The 25,338-nt window shown below is 42.3% G+C and overlaps 1 protein-coding gene across 2 annotated transcripts in view; it reads left to right on the top strand.

The window, feature by feature from the left end:
• PID1 (phosphotyrosine interaction domain containing 1) overlaps positions 1-23,220 on the top strand; it is an 88,360-nt gene extending 65,140 nt beyond the window's left edge. For both annotated transcript variants that reach the window (XM_059822756.1, XM_059822757.1), the window contains exon 3: positions 22,574-23,220. In XM_059822756.1, the coding sequence (XP_059678739.1) occupies positions 22,574-23,050 (477 nt within the window). In that variant the 3' untranslated portion in view covers positions 23,051-23,220. The remainder of the gene's footprint in view (positions 1-22,573) is intronic.
• Positions 23,221-25,338: the final 2,118 nt, after the last annotated feature.

Here is a 25,338-nt window from a genome sequence, read left to right as displayed (position 1 = left end):
GCTCACCTGCTCGGAGCACGTCATGTCCCTTTTTTTTTTTCATTTTCAAGTGCTGAATAACACAGGATGCAGCTGCCTGCAGATATTCACTGGTTGTACCACATTTTTTATTAGGATACAGGGATTTAAAGATAGTTGGAATATACTCCTTTTGATAACTTTGAGGGTAAAACCAGATGATGGTTTTATAGCTGAAATGTTGGCATCTTTCAGGGCTCTGCTAGCACCTCCTCTGAGGAAGGATGATGTGGTTTCAGCACACCGTCACTGTTTGCTTCTAACCTTCTGGTTTAAGAAAATGGTGCTACAAAGTGCCTTCTGCGTTCCAGAGCTGTTTCTTGTGGCCCCTCATGCGATGAAATCCTAGGGAACAGTGAGCTCCCAGATTTCTTACAAAAATCACATGGGTTTTGTCTGATGACTTTACCTTGTTCCCTTTTTTTTTTCTTTTTAAAAAGAAAGACATTTGTGCTGCCACCGTGCAGGCACAGTTGTAGTGACCTTACTCTGCATCACTGTAAATATTTCCAGCATCTCAGGCTGAGCTGAAGTGAGCAGTGTAAACATGCCTTCCAGTAAGTCCTGAGCCTCTGAGGTTTTCCCACATGGGTACAAGTCTCCCATGCAGCAACGTCTGCCCTTACAGGCAGTTTCTTGTTCCTTTAGACTGATGCCCATGTGTTAGTCATGTCAGGGCAGGATCCTTGCCCAGTGGCGTGGATTGATGCAGGATGAGTTAATGTCTTGTTGAATTAAGAACTCATTGTCTTTTCCTGACTTGTGTTGTGTTTGACAGTTGTTTGTGGTCTGATGTCAGGTTATAAGAAGATAGTATTTTTTAATTTCTTTAAACTGATGTGGATGGGTTATTGAAGAAGGCTGAATATTCAGCTAATTTGATCCAATTGGGATTTATTCAGATAGTAATATTTATCATAAAAGTGCACTCTGATTAGATTGGTTAAATGTTACCATGAGCCATTTACCCTTGAGAGAAAACAAGAGGTAAAAACATTCTGGGAGGCTGGCCAGCAATTTGGAAAGCTCATAGTAAAAATATGAATAATAATGGATGTTTCAGATTGTTTGATGTAATAAAATCTCATTTCTATATTTAAGATTCTTCATCCAAGATATTAACTTCTGCTCTCCATTCCCATATATTGTACTATGCAAGAGGAAAAGGAACAGTGCAACTAACTCGGGTGATTGTAAGGAAGTTCTCAAATTTTTGTAGTGTTACTTGAAATTTTTCTTATTCTCTGAAGGATCAAAGATGTGGGTCGTGCATAAACTAGTTTTCTCTGTCTTTTCGTTTACCACCCACCTGCTGCGTGGTGCCTGTGCTGAACATGAGTACTGCTGCTGATGGCTGCTGTTTCTGTAAAGAAGCAAGTAAGAACACCAAAATCCCTGTTGCATCTCAGTGTCTGGGAGGCAGATGAGTAAGAGGAAGCAGAGGTTTTCTGATGGCACAGGGAGTGCTTGGCCTTCAAGGCTGGCCAGATCAGAGTGATGCAAGTTCAGCTCTGGCTTGGAGTGATGAGGTACTGCAAGTAAATAAATAGTAATTTATTCTCCTGTGATGGCAGTGTACAAGTGGTACCATAATGAGATGCTCCCAGCTTTACAAGCTGCTGTTTGCCTGTCCCGTCTTAGTTTCTGATTCCTTCTCTGTTTAAAATAGGTGTATCGGCTTATGTGAAGAAACTGATTGTTTAGGTTAAAATAAACAAATAAATACAAGCTTCCCAGTGCTACAAGATCCAAAGTTACCCACTGGTGAGGATGGGTTATAGGTGCCTCAGTGTGCTCGGTGCACAGAGGACACGTTTGTTACAGCCTGGCTCTGGAGCTGCTTTTTTTGCACGAGAGGTGAGAGATTAGGCTTTTAGAGTTGGAGGTTCTCCAATTCACTGAGGGCGTGTTGACCGTCAGTGGACTCCCATGACCAGAGTTTATATGAGGAATAAAAATGTTTCTTATTGTGTTAGGCTGTCATATAAGCAACTGCAGAATGATTGTTTCCAAATCCAGTATATCCCAAACTGTAGACTCTACGAGATAGCTTGACTGGTGTTAGATAGGTGTCTACTATAACAAGAGTGTCTGTATTTGGCCACCGAGTGGCACTCCAGACCCAGCAATCCAAGAGGGGAAGGGTCTATTTCTGCCATCAGGTTGCAAGGATCTAAAATACAATAATTTACAAGTGTGTAGACACCATTGAATCAAATTGAATTGCTGAAGATTAAATTACTATTTTCAGAAATGTTTTTATAATATCCATCTTGACATTTCGTTATCCCAGTACAATATAAATATCAAATTTAATTAGCTGTCAAGCCGCAACAAAAATAAACCAATATCTTCCCATCTTTTTTACTCCAGAGAAATAGTAGGAGGAATCATAAAAAATATCTGGTTGCCAAAGGTGGATTAAAGTTTAAAAATATCTATTGAAAATGGTATTTGTTTGGGATGCTAGAATATTTGTTTCCCAGAAGGTGCCATTATGAAGAGTGTTGGTGTTGAGGCAGATGTTCAAGCTGCTGCATCCATTGCTGGATATAATCTATTGCGGTTTGGGTAGTGCTAGTTTTTTCATCCAGCTTTAGTGTTGCTTCCAAGATTCATTTTGATACTTTGAGATTGTGTTGTGCTTACAGGACCAAAACCTCCCGGTAGCTTGCCCAAGATTTGTTTTTTAATCAAGCAAAATTCAAATAAAACATCATATTTAATTGACCTTGTTGGCAAAACCATTTGTGGGGAGCTGGCTGTATCCATATTTTAAAATTAAGATATTATGGGTCAAGCAAACCTCTGGTGTGAATCGAATTCGAGTTACCCTAAATTTCAGTGTGGTCCTCGGCTGGAATTTAGGCAATGCCATATTTAAAACATTATTCAGTGTTGTAATAAATCATCCATCATACTCTGTGGATCTAGAAATGTTTATAACCATTTTTATTACCATGAACAGTTTCTAGCTCATATTACAATTACTAGTCAAAGTATGTGACATCAGTCTAATTCTCTTTTGTGAGATTAATGAGTAACTCCAGCCTACTATTTTACATATGTAACTGTGAAGGCAGCTGTTGGAAGAGGAACTTTAGCAATATTTCTGAATAAATGCACTTGATAGAGCTCTAGTTCCTGATGAAGATGAGATATCTCTGCAGCTAAGAAAGAATTATGATTCCCTCTGGAGCATGTCTGTTGCAGGCCATTGTTAAGTCTAATGACTGTTTTTGGAAAAGAGGGAAAAGTTGGTTCCTTGTTTCACATCGTGTCTGGTGGTGATCACACAGCCCCGGGTGGGATAAATGATTGCAGCTTCACTGACATCTTTGTGGCTACAGATTTGCACTGGGCACAGACATCATCCAGCTTTCTCTAAACAGTCTTTTAAGTGTCAGCTTCCCGTGATGGGAGGCCGTATCAGACCAGGACTGAAATCTCAGAGTTTCAGAATGCTTTCTTACAGGTTTTTTTGATTGCAAATGCTAATTGTATTTTCTGTTGACTTGATATTTTCAGGAATCTTTGATTCTTTTCAGGTTATACAAGTTCATCTCACAAGTGACTGCGTACTGTATATGGGTACCCATGGGGGCTGTCGTCTTGTGACGTTAAATACTCTAGGGATTAGTATGCAAACACTTCAAGAACAAAATCTTTATATGCTTCCTGGTTTGTATTCAAGTTGCAAAGAAGGCTATTACTTTCTAGGCTATTGCTTAATTGAGATAAAATTAAACATTACCAGCTGAAGTTATAATATTTTATAAGGGATTTGTACTGCATTATGAGCTGCATCCTTAATGACAGGTAATTGCAATAATTTTGGAAGTGTGATGTTCCTTTTTCATGGTAGTAGAACTATAAAACAGGTTTAAGAGCAGTGCAGCAGAAATAGTTTATCCTTTAAAAGCTTAAGATGGGAAACCATTCTTCATTCTGATCTGGTAGAGGTGCTCAGACCCCAGAAGTGCCTCTGAAGGAGCAGGTGCTGCTCCAGCCCATGTCCTGGTGACTGAGGAGCTCTGCCGGCTGGTGCTGGGAGATGGGACAACAATGCATGAACCCCATCTTTTGCTATCTGGGGGAGCACCCTGCTCACCACCCAGGAGACAGGGTGGGTACGGGGCTAGTCTTACTCCAGTCTAGTTTAGGTGAAGATGGCAGCAGCATGGGGTGCTAGGGAGGGTGGGGGTGGTCGGGGTTGGGCTCCCCGCTGCCATCTCTGCTGGGGTAGTGCTACCCACCCGCACCATCTTCCCCAACAGGCCAGCCCACGGTAGTTCGAAATGTTTTGTGGGGTGTGACTGTGAGCTGGGAAAGAGGTCGCACTCATGCTGTAGCTACCAGTGCTACAGTGATGGTAAGCACTTCATCTGACCTCTTAGGATTTCCACATGTTGTTGGTTGCTCTGTTTTAGTATACAGTGTCCTTTTCCCTTCCTTCTCCTCCTCTGTCAGCCTAGAGAGATCACGCATGCCTTCCACAATAACTTCTCTGCACTTAACTCACTAATCTAACTCATTCAAGCAAGTGTGTCATCTCTGTATGTTCATCAGCTTTCCTTCCTAATAGACTTGATCATGACAGAAGATTTTATAAGTCAGCAGAATGGATTTTGATCCCTTTCTGTTTTGGTGCAACACAGCTGTTACAATGGTGCCTCAGCTACATTAGGGACAAACGCTGTGTTTATCTTGGCTCCTGGTTCCCATTCACCATATGGCACCACGGTTTCGCTCTCATCTGTTATGGGAGACACTGTAGTAGTCCCACATTTCCCTACGTGACATTGATGTGCTACTGCACTATGCATAAATGTGGTGTATCAGGTGTCTAGTTGTATCTACTGAACACAGATTTCCACACTGAAAACACAGTTCATTAAGACATTTTTTAGTTTTTTTGTCAGGTCTCTGTGAGCTTTCCAGATTTGCATTTTGGTCCAAGTCCTTTAATGCAAGTGGCCATGGACTGTGCAGCTGAAGAAGGAGGTGGAGTAGACATCAAAAAGGCTTCACCATTAAAAAACAGGGGTTGCTTCAAATGACAGACATCAGTGTGCAAGAGACTGTGCTGGCTGCCACATTTCTGCTTTCTGTGCACTGTGTCAGAGGTTAAAATCGTATTTGTTTCTTCCACTTCAAACTCTGGTGACCAAGTGCAGAGCGGGTCAAAGCCCAAACAACCTTCGTCTTAGGCAATGGGTAGAAATAACTTTGGGGCAGTATAAAATACTTCAGATAGACGTCCATATGACAACTTGGTATTCAAGCCATGAACCAGAGCCAGGGCTTTGCATTTGCTTCAACGTGTTTTACTGGCTAGCTTATCTTGGTTATGATAGATCAAACAAGACCATATCATAGGACTCCTAAAGTTTTTGGAAAAGTATTACTACTGCTGTTGCTGAGGAGAGGACTCTTTGTTTTCCCTCTGTGGCATTCCCTAGCAGGAGCTACCTCACGTGTGTTACCAGGGCCCCCAGCTCTGCCCTTGGTTTTCTCCCTGGCCTATCTTGATCAGCTTTTACGCCTTTTCTTGTTCAAGGGTGTCAAAATCACATTTTCCTTCCAGCTGTTGCTCTTTTGCATGAAGTCACTCTGAGGGGACCAGGGAAGAGCACTGCTGTGCTCTGCTGCCAGAACAAATGATACATTCACGTGGGCTGACAGGGAGCACTGGAAAGCCCAAGGTCATTTTTGCTTTGTGACCTTGGTGAGTTCCTGCTGCCTGTTGCTTTGCAATCAAAGAGTTGGACACCAGTCTATCTTTTTAATTAAAAAAAAAATAAAATACAGTTGTTTCTTAGTAACTTCAAGCTGATCATCTGTTGGAAAAGAGAAGAGTGATAGCTCCTTTTAAGCAGGAATTCAGTGGGTCTTCAGAATAAGAGGTGTTTGGTTTTCTGGCAGTGCTAAGCATGTGATAATGTCCTTCAGGTGTGATTAGGGCTTCGTTCATCTGAGTGCTGAGAAGTGGATATGAAGTAGAAGAAACTGGGATCACAAGTTTGCATTCCCTAACAGGTTACGTAGTGATCAAGGAGAGTGACTGTACATGTACCTAAGTCAAGATCTTTAAGTGTTATGAAAGCTGCCGTGTGTGGCTTTATCCATCTACGTGAAAGGTTTTGTGTTAGTCTTTTGTTGATTCTTGCAGAATTTTTCCAGGCCTAAGATAATGATTGTGCCATCTGGCAAAGCCCAGATAAAGATAAACTACTTTTCCACACTTGCAGGACACCCTTGGGTGCAAATTTCTGTTCTGTTTTTTTACAGTGTATGTGTTTACTTAATTTTTATTTCAAAAATGGTAGGTGCCTGAAGGTGGCAGCTGAGTTGCTGGAACTGGAGAAGAACACAAGCAAGATGAAACCTGTTCTTGCCATTGCATCCTTGATTTAACTAGTTCAAGTGCAAGATCTTGGTTATACCTGACACTGTGTTGTGTAAGAGTTTTAAGTGTTAGCTGGAAAGTGTGAAGGACATTATGTCTCCTTTGCCTAAAGCATAAAAGGAAGAGGCCATTTTCCTTTTAAAAAGAAACTCCAGAGTAGTTTGTGCTCTATATTGAAGAGAAATATTTTGGTTTCCTGATCTCTCCTAGACAGTTTGTAATACAAGTCCAAACCCAATCTATAAGTAGTAGCCAAAGTGATTTTTGCCTTCTCTCAAGTTCTCACTTGCTAAACCTAATCGTGCTGGTTATGTATTTTCCCAAAGCACAGCAACCTTATATAATGGAGAGTGGATTTTGCTTTGGCATGTGGTACCATGCTGTCATCCTCTTGGACCACCTCCAGGAGAGCACAGGTGGCAGTTCTGCTGGGATCTCACAGCTTCTCTGTTTTTATTAGTCTTTCTGGTTTGTATCCTCTATGGTATGACCCACCCCTGCGATGCGCTTTCTTTGGACCACTCCATGGAATTTCTTCTATTCACCTTCTAAAATTTCTTCCCGGTATCTTAAATTAAAAATGTCTGGCTAAACCTTTCAGTGTTCATTCTAATCATTGGTTTATGATCAGATTAACTCCACTTGAGTGGCTGTAAGGAGCCTAGGAGTATCCTTATTGATCATCCAGGGACGTCCACACACTTCCCTGTGAAGGGTGTATTCTGGTTTGCGATCTGCCCTGGAAACAGATTCATATCCAGCAAGAGCTTTCTTGGGGTCATGTCGTGGCTCTTTCCCTGTTCCACACATTTCCAGTCTTCTCTATATAAAGTTCCCACTTGCTGTGGTTTTCATAGCTTCCACACTCCGTCCAGGCTCTGTCCCGAGCAGATGCAGCTCACATCTATTTCCATTGCCTGGCCGGTGTGGGCAACGGTGGTGGGGCACTTGTCCATTGCCAGGATTGCGCTTTCCTGGGGGGGAACAAAGGAAGCAGAGCAAACGGCAGGCAGGAAAGAAGGCAGATAGGAGAAAGTAGTGAAGTTACCTTGCTTCGTGAATACCTCTCCTTTGTATTTGGTGATTTTTGGGTGTTTATGTAGCCAGGACCTGCTCTGCAAAGTGAGTAGGAGTGTAGCAGACATGGTGGTATAAAGGCACTGCTCTCCCACGCTGTTGGGAGACACCTCTCCTAATGACACTGTGCGGTGAAAGAGACAGACAGTGTCCCGAGCGCTGCAATCGCTGCAAAATTGTATCTCTTTTGCAAGGGTAGCACTCTGAGCATGGCTGCTAGAGCCCAGTTTCCATTTCCATGAATTACATTGCTCCCTCATAAATTGTCCTTGCAGTTTCCCTCAGTAATACTGTTCATCACGTGGATTTGGGGTATACAGGGACATGTAGGCAGCTGCTCTTTATATTTTAGTGATACAGCTTGCTAAATGCTTCTTTGAGAAGAAAGATGTTATAAATAATTCAATGGAATTGTTTTGTAGTACATATATATGTATATCATATCCGGTTAGAATAGCATAGTGTCACTTTATGCATGCAGATAGGAAGCTGTCTGTGTGCACTGCTGAACAATTTGGGATCTTAGGAACCTAAAGGCTGTGACAGGCATGATGATATGCATTAATGCCATTTCTGGGTGCTAGTGAGTTCATCCCCAGAAGGGCTGTGCTTCAATTCACTAGTGCATATTGTGTGATCTTGCTGTCGTGGGAGGGACTGCCTTATTCTTGCTGTGGCTGTTTTAAATGGAGATTTTTAGAATCCCTCTTTGGTGCTTTTGTGAGAAGGGAGATGCAGTTGTTTTGTATCTACATTTTTTTAAATGAAAATAAAAATCTTACCCTGCTAATGACAAAACATGAAGACAAGTTATAATCTATATTGTCTGCCATAGTACTTGGTTTTTCAGGTGGGGACTAACCTCTGTTTTGGCTTTTTCTCCTTGGGAAAGAAAAAGTAAACAAGATACTTCAAAGAAACATGACGTGCTGCCTGCCCTTGCCTGGAATAAGAAACACTGGAGGGGGGTGTGTTTGGTTTTTTCTGTTTTTTTTTTTTTGTGATTTTCTTGTAGAAGCAGGATGTTTTCTTGTAAATAAGATTCCATCACAGGAATAGCTAGGTTGGCCTGTTCGGATTTGATTTTTGCATATATGGCTTGAACTTTAGTGCTGTTTGTGGGTTTGCACTGTAATTAAAGAAGCTTCTACTTGGTTTCGGCTCAACAAGAGATACCAACTTGTTTTGATGAGGAGGCAGCAGAGGAAAAGAGTGGAAGGCTAGAGACAGATGATAGGGGACAAATAATATAGTGTGTGCTTTTACTGTAAATATCTACATTTTTAGCATAAAGTAAATCTAAAGTAAATTCTATGTTACCCAAAATGCTGTTTTCTCTCTATTGTGCTGTCATATTTAAGCTCATGCATAATTAAAACTAAAATATATGGGTTTTTCTATTTAAAAGTATTTAACCAAAATAATAACAGCTTTGGTTAGGAAACCAGACTGTTAGGAGAGACTTAGCAAGGGCTCCAATCCTGTGAGTGAAAGTACCACTCTGTCTCATACCAGCGTGGTATCAGGCTCCCTAGGAACAGGAGTGCTTTGACTTTGCTTGCTTCAGCCTAGATGGGGAAAGCTACAGAATTTTAAAAGATGAGGAATTCCTCATTTGTTAGTGCACACACCAATATCTCTGGCCAAATTTGTTTGTATTTCTAGGTACTGAAAGAGCGGTCAGCTTCTCTTAAAATGCTCGACATGTGCTGCTGTCTGTGCTCTTTTGAAAATCTCTCTGTCAGTATCTCAAAGCAAAGGGAGAGAGCACTCTGAACCCATGGGCTTTCTTGAAATGCCTGGAAATATCTGGTTCCTGCTGTTTGGGGAAGAGAAACCTTCCCCTGTGGGAAGTTTATTCCAGTCTTGGCCATTGCTTTGTCAGTTCGGACCCTGCTTCTTTATTCTTCCCTTTCTGCCTGATACTGGAAAGTGCTGGAGAAAGTATTATGCACTGGTTGGACTCTTAGTTTGATATGATCAAGAGCTATTAAGCTCTTAAAAAGATCTGCTGATGCTATGGAAAATTGTAAGTGTAGGATGATGGTAAATGGCTAAGACTAAGTATTTACTTGTTACAGAGCTGTGAAACACCTTGTTAATGGAAAATCGTTCGAGTAATCGTTTATATAGAAAACAATCATCAGACTCCTGAGACTTTTACCAGATATATGTTGCAGTCATAGTCAGCAATATGTTAACTTTTGGGTGTTGAGACCTCATTGAGCTTATTATGCTACGGAATGGCTTGCGCTTCATAGGATGGATGTATTTTGCTTAGAGACAATATCACAGGCAGCCTGTAACATTCTTTGCTTTAGGAAGCTGTAATCTGTTGTCATGGTGAAGAGCTATTTCAGAGAGTTAGTGTTGCTTTATCCAGAACTGACCCACCGTCCCCAGGTAGGCCAAGCAGCAACTGGAGTAAAGGTGTCTGAGCTTCAGTGGCAAAGCACCCGGTAGGTTCTCTGCTCCCTATGGCTTGCCCATGTAGTCCCAGCAACTGCCAGACTGCGAAGAGAAAAACAGAAGATAGGAATGAGCGGAGCTGCTGTTGTATTTCTTTTACCCTAACTTCTCCTAAAGCAACTTAGGCTGTGGAGAGTAGATGAATGTGGTGCTCAGCAGGTTCAGTGGTTGCTCTGAATCAGTATTGATCCCACCGTTGTGTTTTGCTACTCTTTATATCCTTTCTTTCTTACTATTCATACAAATACAGAAATCCTCTGCAAATATAAATTGGAGCAATTTTTAAAATCCATATGGTAGTTTTGGTTGGCTGAGAACTGCAAGACTGGGGCCTTTTTATAATGTTACTGATTATTATATTTTTAACTGCAGGTATTTATAGTTGCACAAAGACAATAAGTGTCAAGGAAAACAGTGAAGGGTTTATTTATTAGTAGTTTCTTTTTTTCCTTCAATCTCTAAAATTTGTACCTGTTTGTCCTTCGTCAAACAGATCAACAGCAGGGCTATTCACTATAGATTTTGTCTTTGCAAAGTCAATTTCAGGGCCAGTGGAAACTATGAAAATGAGTTTTCTGCCCTTTGTAAAAGCCATGACCTCTGTAATACCAGAGAGATAAACTGTGGATATGAAGGGAGCTCCTAGGAGTTTGCTGTACAACTGGTGTGAATAGTGATTGGGTCTGACCTGCAGCCATCTGAATTGTACTGGGGGCAAGCTGCTGTAATAGATGATCTAAATTGCAGCAGTGGTTAAGTAGAGCTGTCCCCAGAGAAGAGGACCTTTGCCTCCCTCCCCTTCTTTCCTCCAGACAGTCCTGCACTTTGGAGTGCCGCCTTCCAGGCTCTCCAAACCAAGGCTTGGTCTTTCCTTTCATCTTGGCAGCAGTTAGCACCATAGAATTCTCCGCGTCTTGGTTTTTGCTCCAGGTGGTTAAGGACTGTGCTTTCTGGCTGCTGTGTAGGTTCATCACCTTAGAGCTGAAATACATGCCAAGAAAATGGGTTGGAGGCAATGTAGCTTTTTTTGGAGAGGTGCACAGGTGATGCTGTGATCAAATTAGCCAGAAAAGGAGGGAGGCTCCCTCTGTGTTGCTGTAAAAGACCTCTTGCTGCCTGGAGAAATTCCCAGGAGACAAACCTCTCTGGAGCCCAGGTAGCCTGAATGAATAACCAATTCACTGGATGCTCATGGGGACTAAGGATTGCTTTCAGATCTTTCTGTACTGGTAGGAAAGACATTATCCAAATGGAAAGTGACTGTATTGAAGGCACAGGCAAGCACTAAATCCATTGTGAAAACAGGACCTTGGAGGCACTGTGAACCATGGCTTTGGAAATGAATTAAAAACTGTATGGAACCATTGCCTTCCATCATTATACTCTATGGGACATATTTGTTCTTTTAAAATCTTTTGTTTAGTCTGCTAACATACTGTTGCATTGCTGAGTGGGAAATTTTCTGGTTAAATTGTAATATAGTGTCATAAACCTTAGAGACAGCGAGGTTGTATTCTTTCTGTCTGTGCAGAGCCTATGTTGTTATGCCCCTCATCTAGAATTTGGTAACACAAACAAACATAAATGATAAATCAGGCATATTTATCTAAGGGCTCATTTAGCAATAAAAAAGTTGTTTAACTATTTTTTCTTTTTAATAATGTATTTAGTCCTTTTTATTAAGTTGAAATACACAAGGTCTGTTTTTCATTGCTGCAGTGTAAGAGCTCCATCCCAGTGTAGGCACTGTATTTCTTCTTCTCCAGCCTTCGAATAAGACTTTTCCTGGAGATGCAAAAACTTGTGAGAGCTGGAAAAATCTCTAAGGGTTTTGCTAAGTCATGGAACTCATTTCACATAGTGATGCATGAAGGAGATGTAAAACTAATGGCTGAGTACCTTAATAGGGGACTTTGCAGATGCGCAGGTATAGTTACATTTATACGGGGGGGTGATATTTCTGTGTTCCCCCATTCTCTTCAGGGAATGCGTTTCACTTGCACTGTGTGGAGGATAGCAGAAGGAGTAAGTGCTGCCATTTCTGGGAGTCTCTTGTGTCTGCCGTTTGTTTCGTAATTTTTTTCTTTTTTTTTGACTGTTACTGGTCTTACGGCACTCGGGGGAGGAAGAACTGAAATGGTTTAGTTGTCATTATTTTTCTTCTGTTCTTCCTGCGATGTAGGCCTGACGCTTATCTTGAAATACAGACCCAATTTGTAGTCATCTTCCGTGGTCCCTGAAGCTGGCTCCCTTCCCTTTTGCTCTTAATTTCAGGTGTTGTCAAGTTGTGCTAGGAAGCAAGTGCAGCTGAGATGTTTGGTCTCCAGAACTGAATGTCTTAGTAACATGGGCTTTGTTCAGATTTATTACTTGGCATCTTCATTTAAAAGGAAGAACTAAAGGGGAAATACAAGGATCTCGTGGGGAATGCTCAAAGAAGGGAACCTTGAGGACAGATCCCTTAGCCATAAAAGATTCTGAAAGACACGCACTCTGCATGGCTTTTTGGGAGTACTTCAGCATCCAAAGTCTTGGAGAATATGTAAAATGCACATGCCTCGGTGACAACGGTGGCCCAAGTTATATAGCCATTCCTGTACTCACTCTTTGCATGCTCCATTAAGTATAATTGGAAAAGTTTTTGTAGGACTGATGCCAAAGTGAGCTTTCTGTGGCTGGAAAGGAAGGGGAACAAAGTAAAAGCAAACAGGCCGCTCCCCCACTCCACCCGTGGGCTCCTTCCCCCTGCTACAACACAACAGCTGTGCCAGGACTGAAAAGCTTTCTGAGACAGGATGAGTTGCTTAATCAGATTTCAGTGCTTGGTTTCAACCTCACGTAAATAAAGAATGTGTAGGGAAAAAAGCTTGTGTGTAATTTGAACATAAACATGAAGGTACGTGTCTGGGGGGAAATCACGATCATACAAACATACGCCACTGTCTCCTGGCAGAAGGGACATTCTCAAAGTGAAGATTTTGAGGTGGCAGAGGAGATGTTTTGGAAGGACTTTGTGTGAAGCAAATGCCAAGTAATTGCAACTAGTGACTGCAGTGTGGGTTAGTTTTCTTCTCGCTTCCCTGGCTGCCTCCACATCTCTCCTCGCCCTGGGAAGACTCCTGAAGGACAAAGGGAAGTGGACTGGCTTATCTAAGAATTAATTTCAAGTCCAGTAAGTGGGCACAGAGGAAGGAAGTTCTGTGAGGCAATGAAAGGAGACAAAAAAGGAAAGTGATCTAAATAGCAACATAAAGAAAATATTTGGGAACAAAAGTAATGATCAACTTGTACAGTAGGGTGTCCAGCAGCCCTGCTGAGGTTGTGTATGAGCGATGTATTTGTTCATCCGGTTATGTCTTGCACTACAACATTTTTAAATTGCTGCTAGAATTAAATTGATTTCTTGAGTTTTAAATAGTGCAGCGTAAATCTTCCACTCACACCAGGACCCAAGTGTCTCTGCCTGCAAGCTAGCTGCAGTTTGCCAGTTCCACTTGATTTCATTTCAGACTCATCCCCACAAGCCAAACCACAAAAAGAGCTTCCTGTCCAGTAGAAAATGAAATGCAAGAGGCGATCCTTATGTTGCTAATGGGAGGTTGCAGAGAGCAGAGCTGGCTTTTGCTGAGGTTGTGTTTGGGCTTGGTTAACCATTTTGCCAATTAGGCAGAGACTCCTGGTCGCTGGATATAAGTCAGATGCTCTTAGGTCTAACTGAGGACAGTAGTTTAATACCAGGGTAGTTTATAAAGAGGCTTGTTGAGCAGCAGCCTGATGTAATGAAAGGTGAAAAGCTCGGACTCTGGCGTTTCTCAGGGTTGTGTTTCTGAAGGAGAGCTCTGGTTGCTGCCTTATTTATCCCACACTGGCTATTTGACCTGTGGAGCCAGTAAGCTTTTTCTTGTTTGCTTTTGTTCCTCTCAGAGCTTACAAATTAAGCTGTCAAGGGTAAATTTTTTCTCTTCCAGTACATTTATTTACTAAATATTAAACTTGCCAGATATCACTGGTTTTTTTCCCCCTCTCACCCAGGCAGTGTGAGTTGGTGATGGGGCTGGTCGTGCAGGGTAAGGAGGGCTCCGCTCCTGCGGGCACTCTGCAGAGGTTTTTGTCTTCTGCTCCCCTCCCCAAGTGCCATCAGCAGCGGGAGGCCTGGCAGAGCTCTGCTCTGGGAGGACCGGGATTTTATTTGGCCGGGAAGAGGGACTCTGGGATGTCTGTGTGCTCTTGGGTGTCTCGCTTAGAGCTGGGACAGGATCTCAGAGTTGTGCCCTGCGCTTGACATCCGTTGTCCACAGTCCCTGAGCGTTTGTCCTGCTCGGTGTCTGAGGAATGAGAGGTCCTTCGTGGATGAGCTCTGCCCTCCATCAGAAAAGCCCCATGCCCGAGGTGCTGCCCTGGCAGATGTGGGACTGGATGTTGGGATGCCCACCCTGGACCATGGTAACTCACCTGCTCTGCCTGCTGCCGTGTTAAAGGGCTTTCCTAGGCTAGCTCACAAGCAGCAGTGAAATCGGTGGTATGTTTTTCTTTCTACTGGGGATGAGCATTTTTCAAGAAAAGGCATTTTCACAGTGCCCCAGCTCTTCTTTCTCCTTCACCTGCTACAGCTACCTGGAAGCACAGAGGCTGTAAAATCTGGAAGAATAATGGTGTGTTAAAAATAACCGGATCTCTTGTGTCCTTTAAAGGGATTTAGTTGGAGGATTGAGTTACGTCCAAAGTGACTGCCCTGCGCTATCACTTACGCTTACCTGTGTGGTGAACCCTTCCTGGGACTGAGCTGAGGCAGGATCTGCTGCGTGGTCACAGCTGAGAAACACATGGGAAAATAAAGGCACCTGTGAAGGGCTGCTGCAAGCATGGCTGTGGGGACAGACGGATGGACAGAGGGAGGGAGGGAAGGAGCAGCTGTTGCCCAGCAGTTGTTTTTCCAAAGGAGTTCTGAACATGTAAAGAGTTGAATGCATTTCTTGCTGGGCTTGTTTATTTTTTTGTTTTTGAGGGGGAATTTTAGCATTGTTTTAAGACTTAGGTTCAGCTTTGTTCCCACTAAGGAAGTCAGATGGTGGCTGTTGACTTAACTGCTGAAGAGGTGCTGACACTTCCAGCTTTTTCTGGAGCTACTCTTTGATTCCTCGGAATAAATCAGACATTAACTACTGATCTTTTTTCCCCTCCTTCCTAAACTGGAGGGCAGCCGTCAAGAGTCGATGGTTATTTTCCATTAAATGGTTGCCCAGCTCAGTCTGTTCTCCCTCTGAATTTCATCTCCAAAATAAAACAGTTCTTCACATATTTCTGTAAGCCACATTACTGCATTTACTGAGTATTTCTGTGTGCTGAGGAGCCCTGCGGTTCCCACAAAGACCCTCGTGTTTGCGCTGCGAAGGCTTTGGCTGGATGGTGGGCAGTGTGGGTGAGGAAGCAGTGACAGGCAGAGGGAAACTGTGCAGCCTTTTTCCTTAACTGAGTTAGTTTGTTGGGTCTTACTTAAGCAAACGTTGCTTGAATGCAGTTCACGGTATTTGCTCAGTGATCCAGTGGAATGTCTGGGATATTTTTGTTTTTCCTCCAGAGCCAAAAAGCAGTTTTTGGCTCTAAATCCCAAAGCCGCCAGCCTGAGGCAGAGTCACTGCGCCTGAGGGTGAGGAGAGTTGAGCCGCTGCGGTGGTGTGGCGAGACGGGCACCCTGGCTGGCACAGAGCACTCCCTCTGCCAGGAGCTGGGCGTGTTAATTAAAGATGTTGCAAATGGCTGTACAGCTAAATTTGCTTTTACTGAGATGAAAGATGTGCCATGACTGACTGAGCTGCCGGGCAGCCCGCTGCAGGCCTGTCCTCGTATCCCAGCTCCGCTGTGGATAAAAAAAATCCAGTTTCGGGGCTCAAAGCTGTGCGACCCTCCAGTGAGCCCCGACTCTCGCTGGCCGCCCAGCCTGGGAGGCACTGCGGGCTTTGTGCACGCTGCCATTGCAATGGAGCTCCCTGCCTGCCACATTGTCTCCTGGCCAGCTTTCCAAACGCTGCACTGTGTCCCCCGGCCCCGAGGGACCCGCAGACATCCTGGTGGGTCCTGCCAGGCTGCCCAGGGCTCCTCTTGGAGTGTCTCTCCAAAGCTTTGTGACCAGGGACTGGAGTGTAACATGCATAAAGGGGAGATACTGCAGGTGGCAGTGGCCAGGGGGAAATACGCCCTTTTAAACTTATTTTTTCTTATATATATATTTTTATTTATTTTTGTCTCTGAACTAAAAAAGGTGATGTCTGGAATCCACCAGCGCCATACCTAATGCAATCTTCTGATGCCTTTTGGAGGCCCTGGAGGATATGGGGCTCTATTCAGACAGCTTTGGACTTCGCCAGGCTCGGTGCCTGGTGGTGTGGCCAGCTGCTGGGGCACAGGGAGGCCCAAGCGGAGGTTTTCCGAGTAGCAGCTTCTTGCAGTGTTTTCCAGACCTAGTAATGATGTGGAGATTGAGCTTGCTTTGTTCTGGCCTCGACAATACGTGCTTGGAGGCTGGGGTGAAGCTTGGGCTTTCTCGTCATGCATGTGCTTTTGTATTGCTAACCCAGAAAGCGTCTGCATGTTTGTCTGTGTTCCAGCAGCAATTCATAACAGGACATGCACGCGTCCTCCCAAACCTACTTTTGGCTGCTCCTTTCTTAGTCTCCTCTGTATTCCTCTTAAATATTTTTGTGAATTTACCCGACCTTTAGGCTGGTGCTTCTTGCTTGGCTGGGACAAGCTGATGGTTTACTTGCTGACTGGGGGGTCTATACCTGTGCATCCTGACACAGACTCTTCCAATCATTTTTTTCATTACCACATGCCCTGAAGCTGCCACAGGAGAAATTCTTCCGATTTCAGGAAGAAAATGTCTCCTTACCTCTGCTTGCCTCACCTTTAAGTGAGGAGTATCTTACTGTCTCAGATCAAACATAATCAGCTGCAACTAGACCAGATTTGAGGCTAAAAGAATGTTTATTTTAAATCACAGATTGACAAAAGAGACAGTCACCTATTACTAAAGTTTGCATAAGATTCAAGATCCTCTAGGGCATCCTCTGGTGACTGCAAATATGCAGAGTAAATACTTGCTGGCTCAAGTTCTGTGCTCTATTTGTTTTAATTTTTTCATTTTCTTTGTTAATTTTGTTGACAAAGATCCTTAGTATCTGGTGTGGAAGAAATATTTACATTAAAGAAATAACTAAGTAGTTAATTTTCCATATGGTCCTTTGATCATGGTCTTGAATAGTGAGAGAGCCCAGAGTCCTGTGTGCATACATGTTCCTGTGCCAGACTCCTGTGCCAAGAGAGCATCTGCCTTTGTGTAATGTAATAATTATGGATCTTTACAACTTGGATCTGCTTTCTTGGAGCAATGATAGTCTACAGACTGGGGATAGGGAACAAAGGGAGAAAAAGAAATTGGGCCGCCCAACTTTAGGTGCCCAACTGAGGCTTGTGAGTTAGGAGCAGTATGGACTTGTGAGTTAGGAGCAGTCTGTAGGGAAGTCAGATCTGAAGTCAGATCAATACATGCAGGAGCTAAGCTGTTCTTTATCTCATATGAGCTGCAAGTAAACAATGTGAGGTCAGTGATAAAGAATTGAGTATGGAAACTAAAACTCCCTTATTACTTCTGACAAATCGTGCTGTGCTAGAAGTGAAAAAGTCTATGGCAGCTGCTATATTGGTCTTTTCAAAGTTGGTAAGCTCTTGAGCCTAGTTATTGAAAGATATTTTCACTATACGTTACTGGACTGAAGGGGTTGAAAACAACAATGTCAAAATACTCAGATGTTTTTGTGTGTCCAGGACACTGCATGAAAGATGCCATCGATTAATCCTCATGTCCTTTGACATGAGGCATCTCTACGTGTCAGATGGCTGTAGCTGTGTTATGAAAGGGCAGAGGCACAGCATTTTTCTGTTGAGGACAGTTTTGTCAGATACTGACACTGGTGTTGGCAAGTCTCTAGGGTGAAATAAGGAGCACTTCAGAGCATCTTGGCTTTTGCTAAAGGCTTGAATGTTTGTAAGTACAGAACTGCTGAAACCACAAGTGTATTTTATGTCATGTTGGGTGACAGTGGCTTGTTAGGGAGCGAAGGATCAGATGGAAAATGCCAGTTTGCCATAGAAAGGCTGGAAAGAATGTGGATAATTTTTAACATGCACAAGAAGTTGTTGTGAGTTGTTTCTTCCAGAAATCCATGGCAAAGATGGAACATGCAAACCAAAGGACTGAAAGTGCCATAAAGAAATACATTCCTACCCCTGAAAGAAGATACGATATTAAATGCCTTTGTTGCTTAAGGTTAACACAGTGACATTGAGCTGGCTTTTCCATTCCTTTTCTCACTTAAAATACAGTGCCCAAAACAAGTAAAGGCTGCAACAGCTTGATCATAATTTACACGTTACAACCAACCTGTGACTACTCTGCCTTGCACTGAGGCTAGAGGGGAGGGAACGCAGCTACTGGCCTTGGTGTGTATAGGTTGACACTTGCTATAGGACATGCCATGCTGTCACAAATAAGTCATCTTCCTGGACTGATGCTTGCTGCCAAGTGACCTCTGTCCAGTGTTTCGGAGGAAGGAAAAGCATTATTCAGTCCTGGTGAACTTTGGCTGGTGGTCAGAGCTGTATTATTACAGAAGCGGCTTTCAGCCTGATCTGTGGCTCTTGACAGTCCTTGTCAATGATTACTCTCTAGTTAGTAAGGCTATACAGTTGATTCTGTTCAGGTACTTCTTCAGTGTGTGTTTGCACATGCACTAATAATAATGATAATGATGTCTTTCTGTGCCCTTCACATCTGGTTCTTATGAGTATTAAAGATGAAATTCTTTTTTTTATACTTCCTGCTGTCTTCACACTGATGAGACACCATTGATTTTAATGGAAAAGACCATCAGTGGGAATTTTTACTTCAAAATAATTTTATTCTCCATCTGATAATGGAAGGAATAATCTGTTCTTTGATCTTTGGTTGGCAAGCTTGGAAATCAGAAAGGAAGATGGTTGTGCTGTAATAGCTTTATTCTAATGATGTGTGTGGTCAATGGTTTCTGGGCATTTAAATAAAGGTGGGTGTTCTTTGAGACGTGATGAGGTACGAGCCGAAATGTAGAGAACATAGCTTGTGGAATAACCTTGTAACTGAGAGCTGAGGGAGAAGTGCCCTATAAATCCATCTTTTGCCAGTTTTAGTTCATACTGGTACCGTTCCTGAAATTTTGCAAATGTTAATATCCAAGTTACTAAATTGGCCAGCTCCAGATGTATTAATGTGTAATGGATAACATGTAGATGATACTTAATCACGAAGAAAACTTTGTTCTGAAGAGGATGCTGCCTTTTTTGTGCCAAATATTCGAGGTGTCTCACCAGCCCCTGTATCCCTGTTCCGTATTTAGCAGGGGACCATGAAGCGATGAAATGTTAGACATCTTTCTTCACTAAGAGCTTTGATAGTGCGACTCCTGTGAAATGCTTGTATCTCAACTAGGAAAAAAAATGATCATTTGTTTAAAAAGAAACAAAAAATAACATTAGTAGGTGTTGATGTGTCTATGTAAGACACAGTACAGGAGAGACTCTAAACCAGAGGTTTTGTTTATTCTCTCCCCTGTGAACTCTTTGTTGTAATATCTAAGCACCTTATAAATATTTATGAATGTGTCCTCAAAGGAAAATGAAATTTATATAATGGAGATGCAAAGTGGTGTTAAAGGAAGCAACTTTCTAAAGGTTTCTACACAGTTACACTGTGACAGAACTGGGACAGTAAATCAGACCATTACAGCCAATTTTGGTAAACAAGCCATCATCCCATCCTTCTTATTAGTTACTTTTGCCTTGGCTGCTTTTAGAGTAATTCACTGCTTTTATTCGTAAAATACAAATACTTTATTTGTAAGGAAATATATTATTTTTTTGTAACTTCACACTTAGGCAGGCCACGCACTGATTGATGGCCAAGAGGGGGTTGCAGTTAGTGGCAGGGAAGGAAGAGAGAGAACATTAAACTCAATTTGCACTCCTGTGTGACAACCCGCTCTAGTCTTGCTCCTCGGCTGCTGAAGGTGTCCCAAGCATCGTGTAGGTGTCATCTGTGCCGAGAAGCCGATGCTCTGTGTGCTAGGGGTGAATTTGCAGCACCAAGCTCAGCAGCACTAACTGCCTGGGAAGACCTGTAATAATGCGTCCTAAGTGGGATGTAGCTGCCTTTGCTTTCCTCTCCCATTCCTCACGCCGTTGCGGCAGGGCAGCTCACATGCTGTCAACAGTTTCCTCTTGCAGACAAGCCTGTAATGAAACAATTCCCTGCGTTTACTATCGTGCACTAACGAGAGGTGCTTAGTTCTGTGTGCTCCAGGTGATACTGGTCTTCTCCAAACAGCGGCTGGGGGGACAAAATGTTGCAGTGGTGGCAGCATCTCTCCTGCGGCCGGGGATTCAGAACTGTATTTGGGCAGTGACAAAGTGCATGAGCAGGAGGCTAATTCTCTGTCCCTCAGGGTTTAAGGCTTTGTGCAAATCTCTTTGAAGTCAGTGAAGGGCTTCATTACTGCAATGGGCTTTGAATCTAACCCCAAATGCTCAGTTAATTTACAGTGTGTGTTAGTCTTTTGTTAGCTGGCTTGTCAATATGAAATGGTGCTGACCAAACCTTCGGAGATAATATTGAATGTGCAAATTTGCACACTGATCTTGATCTTTTCAAAGCAATATGACTGTGGATGTATGTTGAAATACCTCCCAGTATGTTGCAGAAACATTCCTCTTTGGTCTTGTGTGTGCTGTTTGTATGTGTTTAGCTGGGAATATGAGCTCTGAGGTTTTCTTTTAAGTTATTCTACAGTACTTTAGGGAACTCAGCTCTCATCGCTAGTAAAATAAAATAAAGCAAAACAATGGTAGGTCTTGCCTTGTTAACTGTTCTAGCTGTTGTGTTTCCCACTGTTCCAAAAAATATAAAGCTTTATAAGATTTAACATATTCCCAGTGCGAAGCATGAATATTTATAGGCAAAGAATAAGACTTCCCATATTGAAATGTCAGTGCTATGAAATTGCTTTTTTGGCAGGTGTGATTAAGCCACATGGACTTCCAATAATGTTTTGTAAGCTTTTTCCTTAATTATGGCTTTTTTAAGGTCTCTGAGTTTAACAAAACCTATGAAGCTTGCAGCAAAATATTTTTCTTGGGGAAAATTGTGTTTGCATGGAATACAAATCCTGTATTCCTTGTGGGTATGATTTTTTTAATGTGTTTAAATGTGGAAATCCCAGATTTTTTCTTTGCATTTCTTAAAGCATATACAAAATAAAAATAGCTGATACTGCGTGTTTAATACAGAATTTTGAAGAAATTAGTTTGGAAAGTGCATCTGATTACTTTTTTTTTTTTCTCCAAATGCCTTGAGTAAAATGCACATGAGGTTATAAGAGGCACAAGATTCTGTCTCAAGCATTTACTTCTGCAAGAGACAAATTAGAAACAATTTGGCTTTCCTGTAGTTGTTCTTATATGCACCATTCTGACAATGGCAATAAATAGAATAATCTGCATAATTGTATTTATGTGGCATTAATCTGTCTTTTCTAGAGGAAATCCCTTTTCCCAGATAAAATAATCTTCCATTCAGCTGTAAGTGGAAGAAAGCCTCTTTGGCAGCTGCACAGATTTAGGGGAATGTTTCTGCACAGGCTTAATACAGAATTTTGATATGGACCTCTCGGTGAATTTGATTTTTGGTGTACAAAACACAGTAAGGCCACTAAAAGCACCTTCGTTTCCTGTGCAGACTGGACAACAGGATATTTACTCAAAGGAGCTAGACAGAAAAGCACAGAAATGATGTGATTAAACTAAGGTAGATTTATTACCAGACTTTTTTAACAGCATATTTTCTTTGATTGATGTAATAAATGTCTCAGCCCTGTTCAAAGATAGAGTTTTGAACAGCTTTGAGCTATTCCTGCCTTAATACTTAAGTAGAAACAGAAATAGTGGTGGAAAACCAGGATCATTTTGGAAAAAAACATTCAAACAGTTTAAAATCCTCTGCTGTGATCATGCTCTTCTGACCCCCTGCAGCCTTGTGTTATCAAACTGAGACTGTCTCAGTCTCCCTAATATTCATGTCTGAAATATGATACAAATAAATCATCTGAATAAAGTAGAAAGGAAAAAAAGGTGGTTAGCATCACAGCTACCTGGCTCCACTGGCACTTAGACTTGCTAACATGAGCTTAGAGGTACAGTCATGGGCTCTAAAGCTGGGTTTTCTGGGGGAGCTGAAGAGAGTGAAATCCCTTGAAACTCAGAGACTGAACGTTTTTAACATCTGGGTTTGAATGGTTAAGTCAGCATCTGAAAAACCAAATATCTGGAAAGCAATTTGAAAACTGTTTTACTGAAGATCATGGGGAGATTGGGGAGTTTACAGGGGGGTGGTGGTGGTGTGTGTGCTTTTATTTTCCAGATAAAGGAAAGTTCTCTGGGATGGCAGAAAGCAATGGGATGGCAGAAAGCAATGCCAGAACCTGCTGTTTCACCGATCTTTGCTCTTCTTTGCAGGTTACATACTTGGGTAAGGTTTCCACAACAGGGATGCAATTTTTGTCAGGCTGCACAGAGAAACCAGTCATCGAATTATGGAAGAAGCACACGCTCGCCAGGGAGGATATTTACCCAGCTAACGCCCTTCTGGAAATTCGCCCTTTCCAAGTCTGGCTGCATCATCTGGACCTCAAAGGCGAGGCGACAGTCCACATGGATACCTTTCAGGTAGCACGTATAGCCTACTGCACTGCTGACCACAACGTCAGCCCAAACATCTTTGCTTGGGTCTATCGGGAGATCAACGATGACTTGTCCTACCAGATGGACTGCCATGCTGTAGAGTGTGAGAGCAAGCTGGAGGCCAAGAAGCTGGCCCATGCCATGATGGAGGCCTTTAAGAAGACTTTTCACAGCATGAAAAGCGATGGCCGGATCCACAGGAACAGCTCGTCAGAGGAAGTGTCTCATGAATTTGAATCTGATGATGGCTGACTGAACTCATTCACGGTTCAGCAAAGGCAGAAATGGCCTAAGGAATGAAAGCTGATAGATGAATAAGCAACAACTGAAACTGGGGAATGAAAGGACTGTCAAACACTTGTCTGACCAGCTTTTTAAATCAAAAGAGCAATTCAGTACCTACAGATATGCATCATTAAAGTAATTACTTTACATTGAAATCTGCTGCTCTTTGAAAAATGAGAAAAAAAGCTCCCTCCCCCATCTCTTTCACCCACCCATCACTGTCCCTTTCTCATCTCTGTAGTTCAGGTGCATACCGTGAAGTAGAGTAATTTCTGTTTGTCTTATAAGGCTGGTCAGACAATTTTATTAGTTGCTCCTCTGGCATTCCTAGCTGGGGGCTGATGCACAAGAGCAAGTAGACCTGGAAAGCCCTAATGATTCCCGAAGAATCTTTCTCCATGATGCATCACAAAAATCCTTTGACCGTACGTAGGCTAAGACAGCCATACCTAGCCTTTTAGACTAATGGCCTGGCATTCTGCAGCTAATTCACATTTCACAGATAAAAAACAAAAGAAGATGCTTGTATGTACACAATATATCATATGCTATTCTTTATTTTATTCATTGTACCTATTTTCTTAATATACCTGCTGCCACATCTTTCACCCAACACCAGTAGCTGCAGTTTCAGACTATATACTGCAGGATACCAAAAAGTGGTGGACAAAAATACTCTGCGATGGCTAGGGGTGCAGCAAGCCAGCACCACTATCTGTGCATTTTCCAAACCTGATGTGCTCCGCAGGAGGGGGGCCCACTGGTAAGAGTTGAGGGACACTTGGGTCTGTCAGTGTTTGAACTGTGACTTCTCCTCAACCTCAGGTCTGAAATGATATGAGCACAGTACCCTCAACTCTGTGTTACTGGTCTCTGCATTGCTGGTCGAGTGGCCCTGGTGGGATGGAGCTGGTAGTGCCTCAATACACAGCCAGGGCTGCAATACTGTAAGGATCAAAGGAAACGGTCCCTTAGGAGTCAGGTTTGAACATCTGTTCTGGTTGAGAAGCTCACGTTAAGATTCCCCTATCTTTCCTTGTTCACAGATATACAGAGTCATGCCTTTCTTAAATGCAGATGTTTAATAAAACTCAAATAAAAGAAAAAACTTGTTTCACTCGATATTTTTTAAGGCCAAGAGCAGATCAATAGTTTGCAAGTAATGCTGCTCCTTTATACAGTTTTGTTTGTAATTATGGTAATGTTAGGGGCACTAGGGCACCTTACAGAAGCCTTAAAAGAAAGCTAATTGAAGCAGCTAGCTCTTTGTCTGTTTTGTGGGTCTATATGTTTGTATGTGAGAGTGTATGTGTGAGTCCAGTGTTAAAGCATGTAGACTGAGCATGGGGACATATTGAGGAGGGCCCACACCTCTTGAAAAAATGCTTGTTGCTTTACAATGTATGTAAACTATTCTCCAGCATAAATGCATTCATACTTTAATAAAAAAAAAAATGTATTGAGTTAAAGCTTGGGAGTTTTAAGCTGTCTTTCCAATCCAAACTCTGTGGTTTTGTTTTATGTGTGTGGGTTCTGTGTTAATTTCGTTTAGTGGAATGAAAATGTTAATTTATTTCCATTTAGTATTACAGCAGTCTCCATGAGATTTACCTTTAATATTTCTAAATTATTTTCTTTTAAATATTAGATAAATTATTGCTATGAGATTTTTTTTTGTTAACTTTGCTGTGTGCAGACATGATTTATAATTTCTCCTTTGCAGGAGGTGGCAGAGGTACCCACACACACACATCTGGCCAGCTGAAATGAGCTCTGCTGAGTGGGAGCAGTATCTGGCCCTGATTACAGAAATCACAGACTGACTCAAGTGTAGCATTAGATGGTGGGATGGGGCATAAAACACCAGGCCGGCAGCTTCCAGAACTGTTTCTCTCTGAATCTTTGGACAATCCAGTGTTTCCAAGTATGGCTCTAAAAATGATTTATTTTTTTCTTCCCGCAACACTCGTTTGGAAGTGGAGGGTCATGTATGGGCTATATGCTGGTCAAAAAAAAAAAAAAAAAGTCCGAGTCCTGCCATGTATGTAGCTGTCTTTTTGACCAAAGGCAAAATTAGGCAAAACTTCCTTCAACTTTTGACAAATTATTTTCTTTTGCTCAGACCTGTAATCATGTGTTAGTTTTTTTACTTGTTTGGATGCTCTGCCACCAGAGCTGCTATGAATCAGTGTGTGAAATCCCCTGTTTCATCCTCTCAGCCAGATGTCCCTGCTGACAACAGAGAGGTTTGATCG

Source organism: Gavia stellata, chromosome 11 (assembly GCF_030936135.1).
Source record: "Gavia stellata isolate bGavSte3 chromosome 11, bGavSte3.hap2, whole genome shotgun sequence".
Lineage (NCBI taxonomy): Eukaryota > Metazoa > Chordata > Aves > Gaviiformes > Gaviidae > Gavia > Gavia stellata.
Note: the sequence above shows the minus strand (reverse complement) of the source record. Positions and strands in the feature narration are given on the sequence as shown.